Source organism: Bufo bufo, chromosome 2 (assembly GCF_905171765.1).
Source record: "Bufo bufo chromosome 2, aBufBuf1.1, whole genome shotgun sequence".
NCBI classification, from domain to species: domain Eukaryota; kingdom Metazoa; phylum Chordata; class Amphibia; order Anura; family Bufonidae; genus Bufo; species Bufo bufo.
Genome location: NC_053390.1, coordinates 353086349 through 353110323, shown reverse-complemented (window position 1 = coordinate 353110323; position 23975 = coordinate 353086349). Strand labels below are relative to the sequence as shown.

The 23975-nt window shown below is 42.1% G+C and overlaps 1 protein-coding gene across 1 annotated transcript in view; it reads left to right on the top strand.

Annotated features, from left to right (window-relative positions):
• The window catches only part of LOC120989180 (COBW domain-containing protein 2-like), a 91060-nt gene extending 67613 nt beyond the window's left edge, over positions 1-23447 (top strand). Inside the window, exons 13-16 of the mRNA XM_040417105.1 lie at positions 17738-17806; positions 17882-17947; positions 20656-20779; positions 23137-23447. Coding sequence (XP_040273039.1) covers positions 17738-17806; positions 17882-17947; positions 20656-20779; positions 23137-23195 — 318 coding nt within the window. The 3' untranslated portion in view covers positions 23196-23447. The remainder of the gene's footprint in view (positions 1-17737; positions 17807-17881; positions 17948-20655; positions 20780-23136) is intronic.
• Positions 23448-23975: the final 528 nt, after the last annotated feature.

Below are 23975 nucleotides of genomic sequence, written 5' to 3'. Positions count from 1 at the left end.
ATAGTCTCTCTTTCTTTATTCATTGTAGTGAGACCCTTTATTTTAAAGATCACGACATCGCACATGTACAAATTCAGATACAAACCGCATGGAACCCAGTCAGGAGCTTCCTGGATTTCATACTCTCTTAGCATCTCAATGCCTCTGGAGCTGCAGAGTGCTCCCTAGGATTCTCACTTTTCAAGCGTGTACTGTGATTCTGTAGGATACGTTTATTACTCGAATCGCTCCTTTTACAAGTAGAGGGAATTGGGGAAAGCGGACTATCCTGTGGCTGTCCTCTGTAGCGCCATGCACAGAATATTCTGTCATGGAGAAAGGACAGGGTACGAGTGTGTCATGACAACCCTTCCATGATCCGGAGCTCGGTATTTGCCTATTGCTACTCATAAAGGAATTAGATAATAGGAATATGTCCGGGATCTGCATTGCATACATACTGGTATGAAACCTGCCGTTTACCACAGCGTTTTATCGTAAAGCTCCTGTACAGAGTTTCATTCTCTTTCGAAAGTTTTTCTGGGGGTACAGTATTGATGACCTACCCTCAGAATAGGTCTTTAATATCTGATCGTTGGTGCTCCGACTACCAGCACCCCCGCCGATCAGCTGTTTGAAGGCACTCCGGTGGTCAAGCACAGCACTGTGCATTTGTATGGCAGCTGTGCTTGCTATTGCAGCTCAGGCTCATTCACTTGAATAGGACTGAGCTGCGCCTAGGCCACTTGACCAATGACTGTGACGTCATGGGCCTAGGAGGAGCATTTACTGGTGCTCTGCAGCGTCTTCAATAGTTGATTGGCAAGGGTGCCGGGAGTTGGACCCCCACGATCAGGTTTTGATGATCTATCCTGAAGATAGGCGATCGATATTGTATACCCTGAAAACCCTTTTAGTATTTTACAACCACTGCATAATGCTATTCTCAGAACGACTGGTTGCAATTGTGATACTAGAGCAAAGTGGCGGAGAGATGAAATACCCTATAACTTCCATTGCGTTGGCCATCAGCAAAATATAAAGCCACTTCAGTGATACAGCAGCGTAGTAATAGTCATTGCAGCAATGACGTGAAAATGTCATTTGTATGGTACGATAGTCTGTATATGACCATGTTGAGTAGTACTTAGGGGCAGTGTTGTAATTTTAAACATGCCGAGGTGCTGGTTCTTCACATATATGGATGTCAGAGCTTCTCCCATAACCATGTTTCAATACTTTTAATGCTCAGATCAGCCAGATTTGTAGTGCACATACTTGTAAGATTTCCCTGTATTACCAATTCACAAAAACTAAGAAAAACTACAGTAAGGCATCAAACCCATCTCATCATGAGCTACTTACATTATAATGCTTGGAATGTTTGTGGTATTTCTACCCAAGCTGGATGACCGCCCCACCCAGTGTGTCCTCCATGATAGCCCATTCTCCCCTCCTCTTCACCCTCTCCAAAATTGCAGAGGGGGAGCTCGTCCTGCGCTCTACACAGAAACCTATGGGACACTACTTTTTGTAGGAATATCCTTCTCACCTACCTAAGCACTTATGGACATTGCTGTAGGTAGACCCAGCAGTATAAATCAAGGACAAGTACAGATTTGTCTCGGACATATGTACCTTTTAGTCTGTTGTTAAAAAATATAGTTTAGAACTATGGCCCTGATTTAATGTACCCTCACTCCAGCTTTCTGGCTTCAAAAAGTTGCAAAATGGAGCACCTTGCAACTTTCTGGACTTGTTTGTGCAAAAATGTTGCGCCTTTTTGCATTTTTACACCACTAACTTCAGTTTTGAAAGATGGGTGAGGAAGTAGGCCTGGTTAGCTATGTTAATGAGTTTCACTCCAGATTTATCACTGAGACTTTTTTTTAAAAGTTGCATAAAAAGTCTCAGTCTCACTCCAGTGTACTAGGAAAACTGAAGTAACTTTTCTAGACAGAAGTGTTAGATTTATGGATGAGACAAACTTATCAAAAAAACATGTGACATTTGATGAATGTGGCATAAAGTACTCATATTCAAGAAAAACTGGCTTCAAATATTCCCCTCATGATAAATTCCCCCCCAAAGTTCCTTCCATATGTAATTGCAAAAATGCATTTGGATCTTTTGAAGGAAGGGAGGAAAACATTCACAAAGGAAACGTCCCTTCTGTCCTTTTCCATTTTATTTATAGAAATATACGGTAATATGGAGGAAACGGGAGGATGAATTTTTATGGCTGTGTGAGGGAGAGTTAACATCTGTTTCATTTTCCGTTCTTCTGATCTGGCTATGAATGCCAAATGTGCATCAGTTATGCATCCGTTTGCATCGGTTATGCACAGGATAATTTTTTTTTGGGCCATATCTGAGTCCCATATCATGTCAGAGATCAGTTTTTGTTTTTTTTTTGGACTGAAAAAAAAGGACTGCATTCAAAAAAAATAAGATATCAGGCAGAAATGGCTCAAGCGGATGCCTATTGTGCAAAAGACACAGTTCCGGCCGTGTGCATGCTGACATTTTCTTTTTCACTTCATTAGAAATGTCCTATCCACACAAAATGGACAAGAATGGGACATGCTCAATGTTCTTGGCGAGGGCTGGGAACGGAAAATGAATGGGTCCACATTAGATCAATTGAAATGAATGGGAACGCATCCAATCCACAAAAAATGCTAATCTGATGCGGACCAAACATGCAGTTGAATGCATGAGCCCTGACACTGCATGCTGTAATTTAGTCTATGATCTACATGTCTTAATAATTGCAAAGACAGGTGCACTCTGCAGTCTTACTAAACCCTCAAACTGATGTTAAAATTGAGAGATTAGCCAACATGTCCTACTATGGAGGACATGTCTGAGCCCGAGCACCGCGCCAAGGTTTCTCAAGTAGCTCGGGTCCTAACACTCGCCTACCTGGCACGGCACAGTGTTAGGACCCGAGCTACTTGAGAAACCTTGGCGCAGTGCTCGGGCTCAGACATGTCCTCCATAGTAGGACATGTTGGCTAATCTCTCAATTTTAACATCAGTTTGAGGGTTTAGTAAGACCGCAGAGTGCACCTGTCTTTGCTATTATTTTGTTATATTGTTATATTGATTATCACATCCACATAATTGCTATCTTGTGTAGGATGTCTATTGTGGTACTTGTGGTTCGCTGCAGGCATCCTCCACTGTATGCATTTTTGCGGGGGATCGCCATTAGCAACGGGCCACAAGTGCAGGATTTGCTCCCCTGTATATACATGCACAACTGCATATGGGTTTGAGCACTTCCTGCCTGTTTAACACCATGCCATTCTTTTCAGTTTGTTTGTATATGATCTACATGTCCACCCAAGTTCTTCCTTCATTATTCATTATAAGGAAAATATAGCGACATTGAGATTGCCGCAAAGTCCCAGCATGATTAGAATCTTTACGATAGCTAGAATGTGTAGCTGGTGACAGGTCTATTTTAATAGTTATATACAGTACCTCATTTGTAGCATTTTAGGCTTTTATAGCCTTTCTTACATTTGCTATTTTTTTTTGTCTGTAGTTAGAAGTTAGACTTAAAAGTGACCTGAAGTACAATGAACTTCCTGTGCACAGATGTGTCCCCTTTAACAGCAAGAAGTGTAAAGAGGGATTAGCAGTAAATTGAGCGTGTTAGTGTTAATATGTCTGTGATCTGTAGTTAATTATCTGTGTGTTTGTCTCTAACGATCCTGGTATTTAAGTGTTTGTTCACCTACTGTACATCACAGCTCTACTGATACCATACTCTTTATTACAGATTCCCACTAGCCATTTTGTGGAATTTTCCACTTTCTCTTCTTTTGGGTAAAACAACATCTGGCATCTGTCAGAACATGGACAAATATGATTTCCCATTCACAAATACGCTTTTCTTTTGTTTTTAGTTTATTACAGTTTATTTGGCAGTGTACTAGTTAAATGATGTAGGCTCTAAATGTAGTTATTTATTCCTATTGACTTGATTAGAAAAAAAACACAATGTGTAGGTGTGACTTAACTAGAAAGAGGTTTGGTTTAGTAGGGAAGGGGTGTGACTTAAGTTGCGACGTTGTGTACCAAAATTGTACCAGAAATTTGGCACAGAGTAAGTCAACTAAAAGGTGATATAAACTTAGACAGTCTAAGGATACACCAGTTTTATCATCCAGCATCATCCACTGTGATAAATCCGGCACATCTTCACGCTGTCTAGTCGAAGGCTACATTCAGATGAATGGGAAAAATGGTAATGGTTGAGGTCCATGTGTGTTGTAATGGCCGTTTTCAGAACCAATAGAAGTCTGTGGGGTTATTCTCATGGCCATTTTTTTTTTAACAGCCCTTGAAAAGCAGCTATCAAAAAAAGTACATGGACATTTTCACGGCCAGATTGACCCTATTGACATCCATCTGCCGATTTTTAACAGTCATTTAGACAGGCGTGCACCCATCTAACGGGTAAAAGTGCCTTTCAGGGGTTACATAGTTGATACGGTTGAAAAAAAGACATAAGTCAATCAAGTTCAACCAAGGGATAGGTAGGGACATGAATCCCAGAAGGAAGCGAGACTGAGATTTCTACACGTTTTCATAAGCATTAATGTGGTTTACTTTTAAGAATTTATCTCAACCCTTTTTAAAACTGTCCTCTGTTCCTGCTGTGACCACGTCCTGAGGAAGTCTATTCCACAGATTCACAGTTCTTACAGTAAAGAAGCTTTGACGCTTCTGGAGACTGAACTTTTTATTCTCCAGTCAGAGGCAGTGCCCCCTTGTCTTTTGAGGGCATTTTACATGGAACAGTTTTTCACCGTATTTTTTGTATGGCTCATTTATATATTTGTATAGGTTAATCATGTCCCCCCTTAGTCTCTTTTCAAGACTAAATAAATTTAATTGTTTTAATCTTTCTTCATAACTAAGACCCTCCATACCCCTTATCCGTTTAGTCGCTCTCCTCTGTACTTTTTCCAGCTGCAGTGCATCCTTTCTATGGACTGGTGCCCAGAACTGAACTGCATATTCCAGATGAGGCTGCACCAATGCTTTGTGGTAATATTACATCCCTGCCCCTCGAGTCCATGCCTTGTTTAATGCATGACCATATCCTGGTGGCCTTAGAAGCAGCTGATTGACATTGTATGCTGTTATATAAAGGGGTTGTCCGGGTTCAGAGTTGAATCCGGACATACCTCCATTTTCACCCAGGCAGCCTCCCTGACTTGAGCATCGAAGCAGTTCATGCTCCGATGCTCTCCTTTGCCCTGTGCTAAATCGCGCAGGGCAAGGACATTTTTTGGAGATCCGGTGACGTACCGGCACCATGGGGCTGCCAGGAAGCCTGGTGACGTCACCGGCACTGTTGGGCGGGATAAGCACTGCCCTAGCGAGTAAAATGGCTAGGGCAGCCCTAAAGCCCGCCCATCAGAGCCGGTGACGTCACTGAACACACTGCAGGGCAGAAGTTTTGGCCCGACAGTGTGTTATTGAAAACAAAAGAGACCTTGCCATGCGCGATTTAGCGCAGGGTAAGGGAGCGCATCGGAGCATGAGATGCTCCGATGCTAACATCAGGGGGGCTGCCTGGGTGAATATAAGGGTATGTCCGGGTTCAGCTCTGAACCCGGACAACCCCTTTAATCTACCATCTACAAGAACACCCAAATCCTTCTCTATAAGTGACTCTCCCAGTGTTAAATCACCTAGGACATATGAAGCATGGAGATTATTACTACCAAAATGCATAACTTTACATTTGTCCACATTGAACCTCATTTGCCAAGTTGATGCCCAATCACTCAGTGTTCAAGTCAGCTTGTACAGTTGTGTTCAAAATTATTCAACCCCCACTGAAATTGAGTGTTTTGGCCAGTTTGACATTGATTTTGATCATTTCAGTCATCTTGTTTACAATTAAATCAAAGAGGCCCTTGTAAGTCAGACAAATATAACATAACATTTATAATGAAATAACCACAAATGTCTTTTCTGTGCTCACATCATTATCAGTTTTATTCAACCCCCAAGTGACATTCAATCTTAGTACTTAGTACAACATCCTTTTCCAGTTATAACAGCTTTTAAACGTGAAGCATAGCTTGACACAAGTGTCTTGCAGCGATCTACGGGTATCTTCGCTCATTCTTCATGGGCAAAAGTCTCCAGTTCAGTCACATTCTTAGGCTTGCGCGCTGCAACTGCTTTCTTTAAGTCCCACCAGAGGTTCTCAATCGGATTTAAGTCTGGTGACTGCGATGGCCACTTCAAAATGTTCCAGCCTTTAATCTGCAACCATGCTCTAGTGGACTTGGAGGTATGTTTGGGATCATTGTCCTGTTGAAAGGTCCAACGTCTCCCAAGCCTCAGGTTTGTGACGGACTGCATCACATTTTCATCCAATATCTCCTGGTACTGAAGAGAATTCATGGTACCTTGCACACGCTGAAGCTTCCCTATACCTGTAGAAGCAAAACAGCCCCAAAGCATGATTGACCCCCCGCCATGCTTCACAGTAGGCAAGGTGTTCTTTTCTTCATAGGCCTTGTTCTTCCTCCTCCAAACATAGCGTTGATCCATGGGCCAAAACAGTTCTGATTTTGTTTCATCAGTCCACAGAACACTATCCCAAAACTTTTGTGGTTTTGTCCACATGACATTTGGCATACTGCAGTCGACTCTTCTTATTCTTTGGAGACCGCAAGGGGGTGCGCCTGGGAATTCTGCCATGGAGGCCTTCATTATGCAGTGTGCGCCTTATTGTCTGAGCTGAAACTTCAGTACCCACATCTGACAAATCTTTTTTCAGTTCCTCAGCAGTCACACGGGGACTTTTCTCCACTTTGCGCTTCAGGTAGCGCACAGCAGTCAAAGTCAGCATCTTCTTTCTGCCACGACCAGGTAGCGTTTCAACAGTGCCCTTTGCCTTGAATTTGCGAATGATGCTTCCGATGGTGTCTCTTGGTATGTTTAACATCTTTGCAATTTTCTTATAGCCATTGCCCTTCCTGTGAAGAGAAATCACCTCTTCTCTTGTCTTCCTGGACCATTCTCTTGACTTCACCATGTTTGTAAACACACCAGTAAATGTCTAGAAGGAGCTGAGTATCACAGTCCTTTTAAATCTGCCTAATTGGTGCTTATTATGCTTGATTGCTGCTCCTTGACATCCACAGGTGTTTTCAATACCTGATCGAAAACACTTGAATGAACCTCTGTTCTTAAGAGTGGTAGTCTTTAAGGGGTTGAATAATTGTGTCAAGGAAGAAATCACAAAAAAACATTTAATACTGTATTACAAAAACAATTGATGTCATTTTAGTTGCATTTGGTTCTTTAAAAAGTCCTTGTAAGATTTCATTCTGAACACAATTACAAATGTACACTAAATTCTCTAAAACCCTTTACAGCATTGGGGGTTGAATAATTTTGAACACAACTGTAGTTTATGGACATCTTCCATAGACTGTACAGCACTATATAGCTTAGTGTCCTCCTCAAAAATAGAAATGGTGCTATTAATCCCGTCCTCGTTATCATTAATAAATGAATTAAATAATAGAGGGCCCAGCACTGAACCTTGGGGTACACCACTTATAACCCTGGACCATTCTGAATAGGAATCATTGACCACAACTTTCTGGACACGATCCTTTGGCCAGTTTTCAATCCAATTACATACTATACTTTCCAAGCCTATAGGTCTATAATTACCTGTGAAGGACCTAGATCCTTTTTTGAATACAGGCACCACATTTGCCTTGCGCCAATCACTTGGCACTGTACCAGTACCTAGCGAATCTTTAAAAATTATAAACAGGGGCACAGCAATGACTGAACGGAGCTCTTTAAGCACAATTGGGTGTAATCCATCTGGACCCTGAGCCTTGCTCACATTTACCTTATTTAACTTAGCTTGGACCATATCTACAGTTAGCCAATTGAGTATATTACTGGATGTACTAACAGCTCCAGCACCACAGATATCAGCTCTTTTCTCTTCTTTTGTATATACAGAGCTAAGAAAAACCATTTAGTAACTCTGCCTTTTCCTTATCTTCAGTGACTACCCCCTTTACCATTATTTAGGGGCCCTACCTACTCGGACCTTTGTTTTTTTTACCATTTATATATTTAAAGAATTTTTGGGGATTTGTTTTGCTCTTTTTTGCCACCTGCTGTTCATTTTGTATTTTTTTTACAGATTTTATTAAGCCCTTTGTAATCTTCAAACGCTACAGCTGACCCCTCAGATTTGTATTTTTTAAATGCCCTTTTTTTCTTTTATTGCCCCTTTTTTCAGTAGCTGTAAGCCATGGGAAGTTTAATTTTAGCTATTTATACTTGTTACCTAAAGGAATACATTTTTAGTGCAGTTACTCAATGTGGATTTGAAGCTCCCCCATTTATCCTCTGTATTATTGTGTGACAGTAGTTGCTCCAAGTCTATGCCCTAAAATGCTGCCCTCAACCCAGGGAAATTAGCCTTTTTAAAATTCAGTGTCTTTGCTCTGCCTGACAGAGTTTGCTTCTTATAGTTTAGGGGGAATATAATTATATTGTGATCCCTCTTACCTAGTGTTTCTCGAACAGTAACATTACCAACAAGCTCTGCATCATTTGAAATTACCAGATCCAACAGAGCATCGCCCCTAGTGGGAGCTTCTACAAACTGGCCCATAATGTGGTCCTGCAGCAAGTTGAGGAATCTTCTCCCCTTTGCGGTTGAGGCAGAATCATGACCCCAGTCAATGTCTGGGAAGTTAAAATCTCCCATTATGACCACTGTACCAGCCCGTGCAGCCCGCTCTATTTGGTTATACAGTTGCATTTCTATCTCCTCTGTGATGTTAGGCGGTCTTTAGATTACACCAAGTATTATTTTGTCAGTGTTTATATATCCCTTTGAACTTCCACCCATAAGGTTTCCACATCCTCACCATCCTCACCCACAATTGCCTCTTTCACACTTGTCTTCAGATCACTCCTCACACACAGGCACACACCACCACCTTTTCTATTGACCCGGTCTTTCCTAAATAGTGTAAAACCCATATTTACAGACCAGTCATGCGGAGAATCCAACCATGTCTCAGCCACACCAACTACATCTATGTGTTCTTCTAGTACCATAGCCTCCAGCTCCCCCATTTTGCTAGCTAGATTTCTGGCCTTTGTGAAAATACATTTTAAGTTACTATTACCTATAAAGTGAATATCTGGGATTTTTGGGTTAAAAACCCCCCCCAAAACTCACTGACTTGAACGCTAGGGAACACTCGCTCTGCACTGGAGGAAACAACGTTGTGATGTCCATGGATGCAGAATGGCCATGAGAAACTGACAGTGTGTCCGTTTTTAATGGCCAATTTTTTCCTAATAACTTCTTGATCGTTGAGTCTGAACAATGATTTTATGTGTCATGTAAACAATCTGATCATCAGTGAATGACCTTTGCTTGTTATTGGCTAACCAATGGCACCATTTACATGGGGCAATTATTGGGAACGAGCATGCCTATATACATTCATCCCCAATAATTGCTGTGAGCCTTGGTCTGTGTAAAAGAGTCTTAACACTGTCTCAATCTTAGATAGTATTAGTAGTTCAGCCCCAATATGTAGGACTGGTCAGTGTAAGATTTTTAGTAATTAAATGGGTTTTCCTCTGGATAGGTCATCAGTATCTGATCTTGGGGTCTGACACCCGGGACCCCCGTCGATTAGCTTTTTGAGCAGACACAGGCAGTCCTGTGAGTGCCGCAGCCTTCTCTTGTTCACCAAGCGCAGCATCATACATTGTATAGCAGCTGTGCTTGGTATCGCGCTGAGCCCTATTCACTTCTATGGGGTTGAGCTGCTCCTAGGTCATGTGACCGAGGAACATGTCACACAGCTGTGAGAAGGCCGCAGTGCTCACAGGAGCGCCGGTGCCTTCTGAAACATCGGTGGGGATCCTGGGTGCCGTTACGGATGACCTATCCTGAGGATAAATCATCAGTTACAAAGTCTCAGAAAACCCCTTTAACTTTAATGGGGTTCTCTGACACTGGGAATACCACTTCATATGGCCAGATGGGGTTCATGGTTTAAAAAAAAAAAGAAAAAAGACACCTGCTATCAGAGCTTTGGTTGCAGCACTGGACCAGAAGGGTGATGTGCCATATCACCAATGCCTGTCAGTCACTAGCTTTAAATGGTGACCTGTATAAGCACGGCACATGATCACTGCCACCACTGAGGCCTGATGAGGCCTGCGTGTGTGCAGAAGGCACGTCACACTTCCAGGCCAGTGGAGATCGGAAGCAGAGGTGAAAGGAGCTTGGCACACTAATAAAGAAGTCTCAGGTACACGTTCACAAATCATTACTGAAATCTCTGCCTGATAGAACGTTAAAGAAAAAATTTAATAAAATATCTGTAAAACGGGGCACATTAACCCTGATAAATCTTAAACAGGCGGAGGAGTTTTTCAGAGCTAGAGGACTTCAAGATAGCTGCCCTTGACCTCAGAACCCGCTTTAGTAAACGGGGTTATCCGCAGGAGATCATTAAACAGGCGTTTCATCATTCCTTGAGTTCCAATCGTGAACAACTTCTACTTCTATGCCCCAAAGCTCCCGTGCAGGATAATACTGACGCAAGAACCTATAAGGCTCACAAACAGGTGCAGGAAATTTTACAGACCCATTGGTCGATCCTACAGTCGGACCCAGATGTAGGGGATTTAATTGTTGCAGCTGGAATTTACGCGATCGGCTGGTCCAAAGCCTATATCACCGTCCTGAATCAGAGACATGGCTTAAAAATACCCTGATGGGTACTTTCCTATGTGGCTCCTGCATTGCATGTAGCAATGTGATGAAAGGTGCATACTTTACCAGCTCACTTACTAGTAATAGATACCTAATCAGATCTTTTATTAACTGCAAATCAGTGGGGGTCATCTACCGGTACTTGCTCAAATGCCATTGCGGGTTGCAGTACAATGGCAAGACAAAGCGAGAATTAAGAAGAAGAGTTGGTGAGCACTTTTCGGACATTCAAAATAATAAAGAAACACCAGTGGCATGTCACGTATGTGAGCATCATGGTGGGAACATAGGAGCAATAAGGTTTCAGGTCTTCGAGCAGATCAAGAGACCCATTAGTGGCGGTGATTTTGATAGAATAAACTCCAGCGAGATTTGCTTGGTTGTTGTTGGTATTTTATTGTATTGCGGCAAATAACACTTGGTGTGACGTTTCGGCACAAATGCCTTTTTCAAACACACACCGCTAAGGAGGAGGGAGCCAGGTAATGCTGCGCTGAAAAGAAGATATAGCATGCAACTGCATGTAGTTGGTGTGAGCGCCACACCAACTACATGCAGTTGCATGCTATATCTTCTTTTCAGCGCAGCATTACCTGGCTCCCTCCTCCTTAGCGGTGTGTGTTTGAAAAAGGCATTTGTGCCGAAACGTCACACCAAGTGTTATTTGCCGCAATACAATAAAATACCAACAACAACCAAGCAAATCTCGCTGGAGTTTATTTTATCATTTATACGGGGTGGGAACCCGACTCCATGCTCCATCACCTAGTGTGCCACACTGGTCTACTACCTGGTGATTTTGATAGGATATTACTTCGCAAAGAGACTCATTGGATCTTTAAACAGGACTCAATGAAGCGATTTCTTATGCTTGCTTTATTTAGAATGGCAACTTTGTAACCACGTTGAGTTCAAAAGGACTCATTGTGGCGATCTCCTATGCCTGCTTTATTTAGAATAGCAATCATGTAACCATACGTATATTACAGCTGTAGGTTACATTTCCTTGCATTTGAGTACAATGTGTCTTTACGAATCTTTTAAGGTGATCTTATTATGTCTTTAATATTTTATATGACGATCATTGAACTGTAGATAATTGCCAACTGAAGGCACGCATGCCGTTTGTGTCCCTCAGCGTTCTCTTGAGGAGCTGGGGTCACCGCTCCAATAGTATAGTTTATTTTTACTTTGTCTCAGGGATAATTATAGCCACTTTTGAGTTTCCCCCTTATCGGTCTAGCGCGGCTGTGCTTAGTCCCCCGGGCTGTAACGCTACATTTGTCACTCCACTGGTGGGGGGCGTGTCAGTGACACATCTGTACTCCTTACTGGTCGGCAGTAACGGCACACACCTCCAGGGGGAGGGGCCAAGATTATTTCACGGCCAATACAGCGCCGGAGCTAGGGTGCCCACACGCCATAAGTTGCGGACAGATAGCATCTTTAGCCACAAATTATTTATGCCGCTCCTGATGAATAAATATCCACGTGGAAAGGCGTTGAGCGAAATGCATTAGGATTTTGAATGATGTGAGGCAGGGTTTTGGTGACCACATTCACATTGCAGGGCGCTAAACATATGTGCCATGCATTAAAGGGTTTCTGTCATCGGAAAAATCGTTATGTAGCTGGCTGACATTAGTGATGTCATGTACTGCTGACATGAGCACTTCTATCTCCCTGCCTTCCACCGTTCACGCTAAATAATGACTTTTATAATATGCAAATAAGCCTCTAGGTGCTAATGGGGCGTTGGACCTAGAGGCTCCGTCCTCTCACCGTTTGGCACGCCCTTGTAAAGGTGATTGACATCCTTGGTCTCCTCCATGCCCCGCAAATCCCACGCCTACGCCGTCCTTTTTAGTATTAGGCGCAGTGAGTGAAGGACGCTCGCCTGCTGGGCAGACACTAGGGTGATTTATTGCAAGCAGATTGTTGGTGCCACTTCACCTGTCCTTAGTGGCTTGTTGGTTACACCTGTGTGGGATACGTACTCCCTGTTAAAACAAGAGTGAGTCTATCCAATGGTAGCGCTCCATGGGTGTTTCAATTAGGAGACATGTCATGTAGATGGCATATATATTTTAGTCCGTCTGTACATGTGGTGTGTCCTGTTTAAGATTCATCAGGGTTAATGTGCCCCGTTTTTTATAGATATTTCATCAATAAAGATTTTTTATTATTTTTCAGCAGAGATTTCAGTGAAAGGAGCTTGGCAATGGAACAAGTGCCGTTGACAAGTGAACTTTTTTTTTAAATACATTTTTAACGCCTGCACATATAAAAAGGGGTCCCTATCTACATAAAGCATACTTTGTCATCTGTCTGGACTTTGATTGTACATATGTTGAAACATGCCTTTTGTTCTTTGTGTCCTAAAAACTCAATAAAGAACTATTGAAACAAAACAGGGGATCCTGGTTTAGGAGAACCCAATGAAAACACTTTCTAGTTATGCTTTCATTACCTTTTCCTACATGTTCTATATATGTGTATCCACATATGGTACCTCGGGCACAGTGATACCTCATTGCTGCTTTCCAGTCTTGTACAGTATTGAAAAAATTAATAAAAAAAAACATGCTGCCCTTCTCCGATCGGGCTGCAAACCCTGCTGATTTTAGTGTAGCCGGTTCATTATTGTCCTATGTAGTTGGTGCTGAAGCCACTACCATTCATTGAGTTGATCAGGTTACCCATTTATTTCTTCTCATACACCACATGGGAAAGTCAAGCATGCAGCTTGATCACTACTGCCTCTTTAATTTTAGAGAACAGTGGTGGTCTCCGCACCTGGACTCCCACCAGTCAAAGTTTGTTTGATAAGTACCCTTTAAAATCTATTAAGAAACTCCATGTGCTAGAATGAAGGATTCAAGCACGTTGTCCGTCACTTAGCTGTATGTTCCCCTTCACTAGACATTGCTATGCTGTAATAAATGCAATGACGGAAATAGCTCAGTGCATTTAGAAGAACAACATAGCACCAAAAGGTGCGGAGGATCCATTCTGGGGAAAGTCCAATAGTGTTTTCTGAGGAAATGATTTTAGTTTATTTAACAGAAACCTATTTAGATGGCCGTCCTCTTGTCACTTGGAAATGAGTTTGTGAGTACACATCACTATTTACTTTGGCACCCAGACAGATTAAAGGACATCATTGCTTCAGATGAAGTGTAATGAGGATAGGATTATCTCACTAAGGCAAATCTTCCTATAATGCGTTTTAACGCGTACGTAGAGTGTGGGTGTAAACTACTGTCACAAGTCAATGAATGGTCTTTTCCTTTACAGCTCCTTAGGTGAATCCCCTAGGGTACTAAAAGTGACAGCTCTACTTCCTTGTAGTAAATTCACACATGCTTTAGAAAATAAAACAGCTGGCTCTTTAAGGGAAACAGAAAGGGGAATTTGTCTTAACTTTTACTAGGGAAAGTTTTTGGTGATTCATCATCAGTAAAAACTGGGTAACAGGCTGTATGTTCATTATGATACCTCTGGCAGGTCTTATCACCCAGCGAAAACGGAGGCAGTACTGCAAGCATGGGTGCCGTCTCAAACAGCTGATTGGTGGGTGTGGGACCCCCACCGATCAGATACTGATGACCCATCCTGAAGACATGTCATCAGTATTAAAGTCTCGGAAAACCCCTTTAACCTATTTTGATTTTGTTTTTTTTCGTTTCTTACACACAAAAATGTATGTAATGAAATAAGTGTCATGGGGCAACTAAATATGACCAGTCTCCTAAAAACCTATTTGTGTATGGTACATACACTATATGGGCAAAAGTATTGACGCCTACACATTACATCTACAGGAGCTTTTATGACATCCTGTTTTAAATCCATAGCCATTAATATGGAGTTGGTTTCCACTTTAGAGGTAAAACTGCTTCCACTCTTCTGGGAAGGCTTTCTACAAAATTTTGGAGTATGTCTGTGGGAATTTTTGCCCATTCATCCAGAAGAACATTTGTGAGGACAGACACTGACGTTGAGAAAATTGCCTGGCTCGCAATCTCTGGCCAAGTAATCCCAAAGGTGTTTGGCATTATCCTTCCTCCTCCATCAAACTTTACAGTTGGCACAATGCAGTCAGGCAGGAAATGCTCTCGTGGTATTCGGGAAAGGCAAATCCAGACTGTTCCATCAGACTACCAGATAGAGAAGCCTGATTCATTACACCACAGAACACGTTTCCACGTCTTCAGAGTCCAGTGGCATCATGCAGATGCTCAGCCATGGAAACCCATGCCATGAAGCTTCTGGTGCAGTTTTTGTGCTGATGTTGATATCGAAGAACGTTTGGAACTCTGTAGTTATTGAGTCAGCAGAGCATTGGTGACTTTCATGTACTATACGCCTCAGCACTTTACATGGTCTACCACTTCATGGCTGAGTTTCTGGGGTTCCTAAAGGTTCCACTTTGCAATAATACCACTCACAGTACGGAGCAATCTCTCCGTACAGTATTAGAATGTATTGGCTTCGATGAGCCGAAGTTATTACTTCTCGAAGTCTTGCAAGACTTCACATAACTTCAGAAATTGATTTATACTGTAAAAAATAATTTCCCGAACTCTGGTTCGGGAACTGTTTTTTTTTTTTTTTACCGTATAAATCAATTTCTGAAGTTATTGAGTGATGTCTCGCGAGACTTCGAGAAGTAATAACTTCGGCTCATCGGAGCCAATACATTCTAATACTGTACGGAGAGATTGCTCCGTACAGTTTTGAACCTAAGTTTTATGCGAATCGACTTTCGATGCTTCATCCGAAGTCTATTCGCTCATCCCTAGTTATAACAAGTCAGTTCATGTAATTTCTTTCTCCTAGATATTCCACCATTAATGGTGAGTGGTATTATTGCAAAGTGGAACCTTTTAGGAACCACAGTAACGGTGGCATCCTATTACAATATCATACTGGAAGGAATTCAGTGACATCTTTAGAATGCCCCATTCTTTCACAAATGTCTGTGGCAATGGGACTGAATGAAGCACCTGAATTCAGTCATTAAGAGGTGTGTTCCATAACTTTTGTCCATATAGTGTATGAGTGAAGCTACTGTAATTCCTGCCTTTACTATAGAAGTGTAATTTTTACCAGGGTTCCGAAGAGCACGATCACATTTAGAGATAAGCTAATCGAATCCTACGAAGTGGAATTTGATCCGAATTTCAGGATTAACTCGATTCGCCTCAAAGCCGAATTTCCTCGTGCTTTGTGTTAGCGAATCAATTTAACCTGAAATAGTGTAAAAAACATTAAAACTTACCGCCTCCATTTGCTTGCGACGGGCCACCAGCTGCCATCTTGATTAAAGATCTCGGCTGAAATACCGTGTGTGGTGACAATTCATTGTGGGTATGTGTTGTCAGTGTGATTGTGCCAAATCTGAACAGATGTCAGAACCCACTGAACTAAAGGGACTAATTGTGATGTGATTGTGTTCTACATTTATCAAGCTGAGAGTGAGTTACCGTAGGCTACTTTCACACTCGCGTTCGGTGCGGATCCGTCATGGATCTGCACAAACACTTCTGTTCAGATAATACAACCGCATGCATCTGTTCAGAACGGATCTGTTTGTATTATCTGTAACATAGCCAAGACGGATCCATCTTGAACACCATTGAAAGACAATGGAGGACGGATCCGTTTTCTATTGTGCCAGATTGTGTCAGTGAAAACTGATCCGTCCCCATTGACTTACATTGTGTGTCAGGACGGATCAGTTTGCCTCCGCATCGTCAGGCGGAACGGAAGCAAACAGATGCATTCTGAGCGGATCCTTATCCATTCAGAATGCATTAGGGCAAAACTGATCCGTTTTGGACCGCTTATGAGAGACCTGAAACGGATCTCACAAACGGAAACCAAAACGCCAGTGTGAAAGTGGCCTTAGAGCGGGGTAACTATACTCGGGCACCCAGCACACCGACAACACACACATGGATACTAGTTAGTCAGCCACTTCACAGTAGCAAATCATTCCATTATACCTTATCTCTGTGGAGGCTCCAATCCTGGCTTTGGCTCACTATCACTGATGGAAATCACTGACCAGAACACTGACTGTGTGAACTAGGCTAGCCATGGTGACAACACACGTACACACAGTTCTCCCTGTGATCCACTGATCAGCTCCATCGTAGAAAGAGACACTGCTCTGCATTTTGTTATTGTTTTATTGTAATTGCTATGAAATATCTAAAAATTTTTGAACCTGATCACTGCAGTGGCATGCTTTCACCCATCCTGACCTTTGCAATTAAACCACTGGTGCAAAGAACAAGAAAGGAAGTCAGCTTCTATCAGGCGGGTCTATGCTTGTTGCCTCCATGATATTCCTCTGAAGAATGTGTCTCCACTTGCAGATTTATATGTAGGTTGGCTGGTATTCCACCTAAATAAAAAGGCTTGTAGTGGGATACAAATAATGTAAAAAAATAAAATAGTGAGCTTATACTCGCCTTACCGATTCCGCACTGCTGCCATTCTGACAGTGCTGAGCTGCACACTGACTCCACTTCCTGCTGATGTCCTGACATGAGACAATCATGGCCTGATGAAAAGGCATGGTCACCAGTAAAGCTTTCATCTTGAACCCTGGCGGCAAGATTCTATTCCATTCCACTGGTGGCACAGCTCAACACCTCATTTCTCCTTCTCATCGGATGTCCTGACATGGCAGGAAATGCCTGTGAAGGCCGCTCAGACAAACACTGGTTGAGCTGGATCACCAATGCAGCTAGTGATTGGCTGAGCAGCACTCACGGATATTTCCTGCAGTGTTGGGGCTTGAGAAGGAGGTGGAGCACAGCAGGTCCCTGCGCAGTGGCAGGAAATCGGTAAAAGTGTAAGCATTTTTTCTTTCTTTTTATTTTGCTGAAATTTCCCTTTTAACATTCTGATTTTTTTCCACAGAGTATTGTCACAGTTACATTTGAGGTCTTTGGAAATGTGATTGAAGAAAACCTCCATTTGTTTATACAGGTAAGTCCCATCCGTGCACTAGAAGGAAGCTGTATTTTCCTGCTTCATATTTATTGTGTCTGTTTGGCTTTACAGAATTTGCTTTGGGAGAAAAATGTTAACAATAGAATTGGTGTTTCCATGGAGGTGATAAGATTGAAGGTAGGTCAGAAGGCTGACAACGGGGCTGCATAAAATGAAATCGACTTTCATAAAGGGGTACTCTGAGAATTAAGAAAATAAAATTACTGAAAATGCTGAAATATTACTTTTTTTTATAAATATATTCCTAAATACCTTTCATTAGATATAATGGCTTGTTTTGTCTAGGGAGCAATCATCAGGGGAAATCAAATGGCCTCTGTCCTATTAGTACACACAAAACCTGATTCTAATCACACAGCAGGACAAGTTACTTCAGAGCAGTGAGCTAAAGAGCTGCTTCAGTCTTCGCTCTGCTCTACTTGTCAGGCATTATGATCCCGAATACAGTTTTAGGGTCCATTCACACGTCCGCAAATGGGTCCGCATCCGTTCCGCAATATCTGGAACGGATACGGACCCATTCATTCTCTATGGGGCCGGAAGAAGCCCCGAACCTCCGGGCCGCGGCTCCGCAAAAAATAGAACAAGTCCTATTATTGTCCGCATTTGCGGACAAGAATAGGCAGTTCTATGGGGGGTGCCGGCCGGGTGTATTGTGGATCCGCAATACACTACGGACATGTGAATGGACCCTAATATGATCTTAAGATGAATCTCTGTAGGAATGAGTTCATGAGGAGACATGAAGTACAGAGTGTGGGGTGAGTATGTGGCTAATGAGCAGCAGCACTTATATGCAGTCTCCATTATCACAGTGTCCTGTCTGTCCTCTCTGTACTTCATGTTTCCTCATGAACTCCATTCCCATAGAGATTCAGTTGAAGATTATATTAAACTGTATTCAGCATCATAATCCCTGACTAGCAGAGAGGAGGATGAGCTAGCTCATTAACTCAATGTTTTGAAGTCACTAGTCCTGCTGTGTGATTAGGACAGGTTTTGTGTGTACTAATAGGACGGCGGCCATTTTATTTCTAATGAGTGCTCCTTATAACTAAGGACAGATATTTGTAACAAAGTAATATTTAAAGGGGTATTCCCATCACATAAAATAAGAACATATCGCTAGGATATGCCCCCATTGTCTGATAGGTGCGGGTCCCACCTCTGGGACCTGCACCTACAAGTAGAACGAAGCGGGGAGAGTGAATGGGAGCACACCACGCTTGCGCGGCCCCTGCTCCCATTGATTTCTAAGGGGCAGACGGAAATAACCGAGCCAGTGCTCAGCTATTTTCGGCGGCCCCATTGAAATGAATAGAGGGCAGCTGCGCATGCGCAGTGCGCACTCCATTAATTTCCATGCTCCATTCTCGTTGTAGGTGCGGGTCCCAGAGGTCCTAGCGATATTCCCCCATTGTATGTGATGGCAAAACCCCTAGAGTCCTAAAAGCTGAGATATAAGGTGCTATTTGGCAGCGTTCTTACTGTAGGGTTGTTTTTGTATTCTTTGTGCTTTCCTGAAAAGGAAGAGAGGGGGGGGGGGGGGGGGGCATGAGGTTGTCAGTGGTGATTGTCGAACAAAAAAAGAGGTCATGAAAGCTTAAAGGAGGTATTCCAGGAGTTTAAAAGGACAGTCTTTCCAAACCTTCATATTATATACACACGGGTGCAAGTTTTATACGCTGTGGGTCAGGTTTCTTCTTGTCATATTAACTTTTCATACAGCGAAAATTAAGCTGATGCCAGATTTATTAGTGTTAATATAATAACATGGCAGCTGTATGGATGGGGGGGAAATCATATCATATACACATGTACAGTGTCTTGTCCAGTTTTGGGGGCAGGAGGGTAAGCTCCCATAACATAAGGGAGCTACGTTGTTAATATAACTTACATTTATTTGTATTAAAATGATCACTTATGGTCAGTCTTAACAAAACACTTAAAGGGGTTGGATCAAGAAAATGATTTTACATTTTTCAAACCAGCACCTGAAATGGAATACTTTTATAACTGCATGCAATAAAAAATTTAGTATGGCCACTGAGCTATTCAATAAAATCTGTATACCGCCACCCACTGTTTATTCCTTTAATTATTTCTCCGTCCACCTCGCTGAGGTGGTCGCACACGGTCAGTTTAAATCTTCAACTTCCAACAGCCATATGTTCTATTAAAAGATGTGGCAGTTACAGAGAGAGCTGCAGCAGAAAGGACGTGCCCTTTGAGTTGCCAGGCTGAAGATACCCTAGCAGAGCAATTGGAGGAATAAATGGTGAAATCTCTGGACACATGTGAGGTACAGGGCTGGTTCTAGCTTTGTTAGAAAGAGGTTGTCGTGTACTGTATGATGTCTGATTTTCATTTCACATAACCCCTTTTAATCCAGGATAAACCCTGTAGGAGAAGTTGACATGTTGCAGACTTGTTGTGGATGAAATCTGCACCAATTCTGCCAGTAAATCTGGAGCACACTTGTCAGTTTATTTAATTGCAGGTTCAATCTACATTGAGATTAATGGATAAATCTGTGAATAATCTGTGCAAGATAATAGGCGTGCTATGAATTTGAAAGTCCAATCCTCATTATCAACTCTGCATGTAGAAAATCTGCAGCGTGTAGATGGGGATTGGAAATCCCATAGTCTAACATTGTCCTGTACTTTGCTGCGGATTTGTGGTGCAGAATCCACACTGCAAATCTGCAAGAAATCTGCAACATGTGAACTTAGCCTTACAGTACCACACGAGGTGCACATATTCAGTTGAATATTTCTTTAAATCTGGTTTCCATGTTCATAAGATCTTCTGTATCTGATCAGGGTTTGGTGGCAATAGACGATAAGCATCAGCAGGTTATTGTACAAGGAGTTCATGAGTTATACGACCTTGAAGAGACACAAGTGACCTGGGAAGGCGAAAGGCTAAATCGGATGGTGTTTATAGGTAACTGGATTGTTGTCTCCTTAGTTTTGATGTGGCATGCATTTTCTTTTGAAGAAACAGTCTACAGAAGAGATCAGCAACCTTCGGCACTCCAGATGCTGTGAAACTACAACTCCCAGCATGCGAACATGCTCGGCTGTTCTCACAGCTTCCATAGAAGTGAATGGAGCATTCTGGCAGTTGTAGTTTCAGAACATCTGGCGTACAGGAGGTTGCTGATCCCTGGTCTACAGGGACCTTTATAGAAAACTACATTGTAAATAAATAAAAAATAATAAAAAAAATAAAATAAAAAATACTTTGCTTTCCACATACTCTAAAATGAAGGCCCTAGATCTGCCATGTGTGTGAGCTTTTGGCAGGGTTTAATAGGCTGCCTGTCATTGTAAAACAGACAAGCATAATACACTGCGTAAGAGCAGCTTTGCAATGTGTTATACCAGTGATCAAACATTTGCATGGTCAGGTCTCCCAGTAGAACAAAAATAAAGGAGTTGTCCACTTTCTGAAAAGATCTCTAGAATTCCATAAACTTGTGGGCTCTAGCATGGGAAACCCCAAATCTCCCTTATTTTTTTACCATAGCACCCAAGTTCAAGGTCCCTCTCTGGCCGTGGATTCCATGTATGAACAGAGGATTCTAGCCACTGCTACATCAATGGTGATCAGGATGGCAGTGGCCGTATGATTTACCACGTGACTGCTGCCTGCATCCTCTTCTGTGACGGCACTGGCAGCATCCATTGGTATATGCACTGATACAGGAGAGTCCACTGCTTTCAGCCCTAGCGCAGAAGAGGATGCATCCAGGGCAGCAGTCACGTGGGTAAATCATGCGACAGCTGCCATCTGGATTGCCATCATCCACTGTGTTAGAGATTTTATATTCAGAAAGTGGTCAACCCTGACAGTAAGATTGATAAGAATGAGTGAGTTTGTAATAAAAATGCATCTTGTGACTGACATTCTAATCTATAGTATACACAGAGACATTCTCTCGGCAAAAAAATGGTGAAAAAAATAAGAGAATTTATACTTACCTCACCCATCCCCTAGCGCTGCCATTCTGATGGGATCCCCGCTGCTCTCTACTTCCTGCTGATATTTTGACACAACAGGAAATGACTGTGAATGCGGTAATGACCCGGCTCAGCCAGTGATTAGATGAGCATTAGTCCCAGACATTTCCTGCCTTATCGAAACAGGAGCAAGAAGTGGAGAACAGCAGGGACCCTGGCATCATCGGAGCAACAGGGGATGGGCAAAGGCCATATACATTCTATTATTTTTTTTCTAGGGTTGTCACAATACCAAAATTTTTATTCAATTTCGATACCATAAAAAAGTATTGCAATACTCAATACCATTCGATACCAGTCCGATACTATTTTTTGGGGAGACAAGTTGACTAAAAAATGGCAAATCGCGCGGTTTTGATTTATTTATTTTTATGTTATGGCATTCACCGCATGGGAGAATTTTTTTTTATATTTTAATAGTTTGCAATTTTTCGGGCGTGGCGATATGTAATATGTTTATTTATTGTTTTATATATTTATTTTTTTACTTTTTATTTAATAACTATTAGCCCCCTTAAGGACTAGAACCTGGGATCTTTTAATCCCTTGTCCTATTCACCCTAATAGAGATCTATTAGGGTGAATAGGACTTTACACTGTCCCTGCTGCCCTGGGCTTTGTGCATATGGCAGCAGGGAGCCGACTATGGCAGCCAGAGCTTCAGTAGAGTCCTGGCTGCCATGGTAACCCATCGGAGCCCCAGGCACCCACCTCCTGTATTTGTATTAATGGGTTAGTTATCTTCATTGGTGGCACAGTGGCCACAGCCCCTCTCTTTTCTTATTGGCAGCAGCAGCACAGGGGGGAGGGGGAGAGCAGCGCGCGCCATGTTCTCTGATACTAGGCTGTGCAGTAGCGCTACTGCACAGCCTAGTATCGGTAAATGTCAAATCCCAGTATCGAATAGATACCCAATCAATACTTTTGTACCGGTATCGATAATTCGATACCCGGTGCAACCCTAGCTTTTTCATTTTCAGCCTGGGTAGAAAGTATTTCTTTGTGCTGAAATACCCCTTTAATGTGAGTCCACAACCTAACCCCCATTTTATATAGATAAAATGCATAAATAACATTCCTAATATATACCTGTATTTGAAGGGTGTTTCTATTTATACAAGGCAGTAGTGAGAAGGGTGGTAGCTGCCTTGCAGCCCATCAACAGACTTGGGGACTTTTATGACAGCCTGTGACAGCAGCTTCCTTGGCAGAATTCATTCTTCATGTTCTTGTATTATCAAGTTTTTTTATTTTTTTGTTTTGTTTTTCCGTCTGTAGGCAGACATTTGGATAAAGACGTTCTTAAACAGCTCTTTGAATCTACTCTGAAAAGCTAACACTCCCATCCTATCGAAGTTGATGATTGGCTGGTCTCCTAAAACATGAATATGCAGTTCTTCTGGATTCTGTCGTTTAGACAGACGGACACGTTTTATCTATAGATTTGTAATATATTGTTAAATATCAAATTACATGTAATAAAACATTTTTTTTCTGAGACTCTTAATAGATGACTTACTAAGGTTACTTTCACACTAGCGTTTTAGTTTTCCGGTATTGAGATCCGTCATAGGGGCTCAGTACCACAAAAAAAAGTTTTGTCCCCATTCATTGTCAATGGGGAAAAAACTGAACTGAACAGAGCGGAATGCTCCAAAATGCATTTTGTTCTGTTTAGTTGCGTTCCCAGACCGGAGAACAAACCGCAACATGTTGTATTTTGTTTTCAGTCCTGGGATGCGGAGGAAGACGGATCCGGCATTACCCCCAATGCAAATCAATAGGGACGGATCTGTTTTCTCTGCCACAATAGAAAATGTATTGGGCCCCTATTGACTTTCAGTGGAGTTAATGACGGATCCGTCTTGGCAATGTTAAAGATAATACAACTGGATCTGTTCATCTGTTTTGCCGGATCCAGCAAAAAAACGCTAGTGGGAAAGTAGCCTAATGTGGTTATGACTGCTTCCATAGCAGGTAAATGCTCTAGTACTTCACAGCTAAATTTTATGAAGTATTTTTCTAGGACAGACAGACATAGTGTAGATAATATTTTCTTTTCCATTAGTATGTGTTACAAAATCTAAATGCATGTAAGGACAGAAAGAAGAGTATTT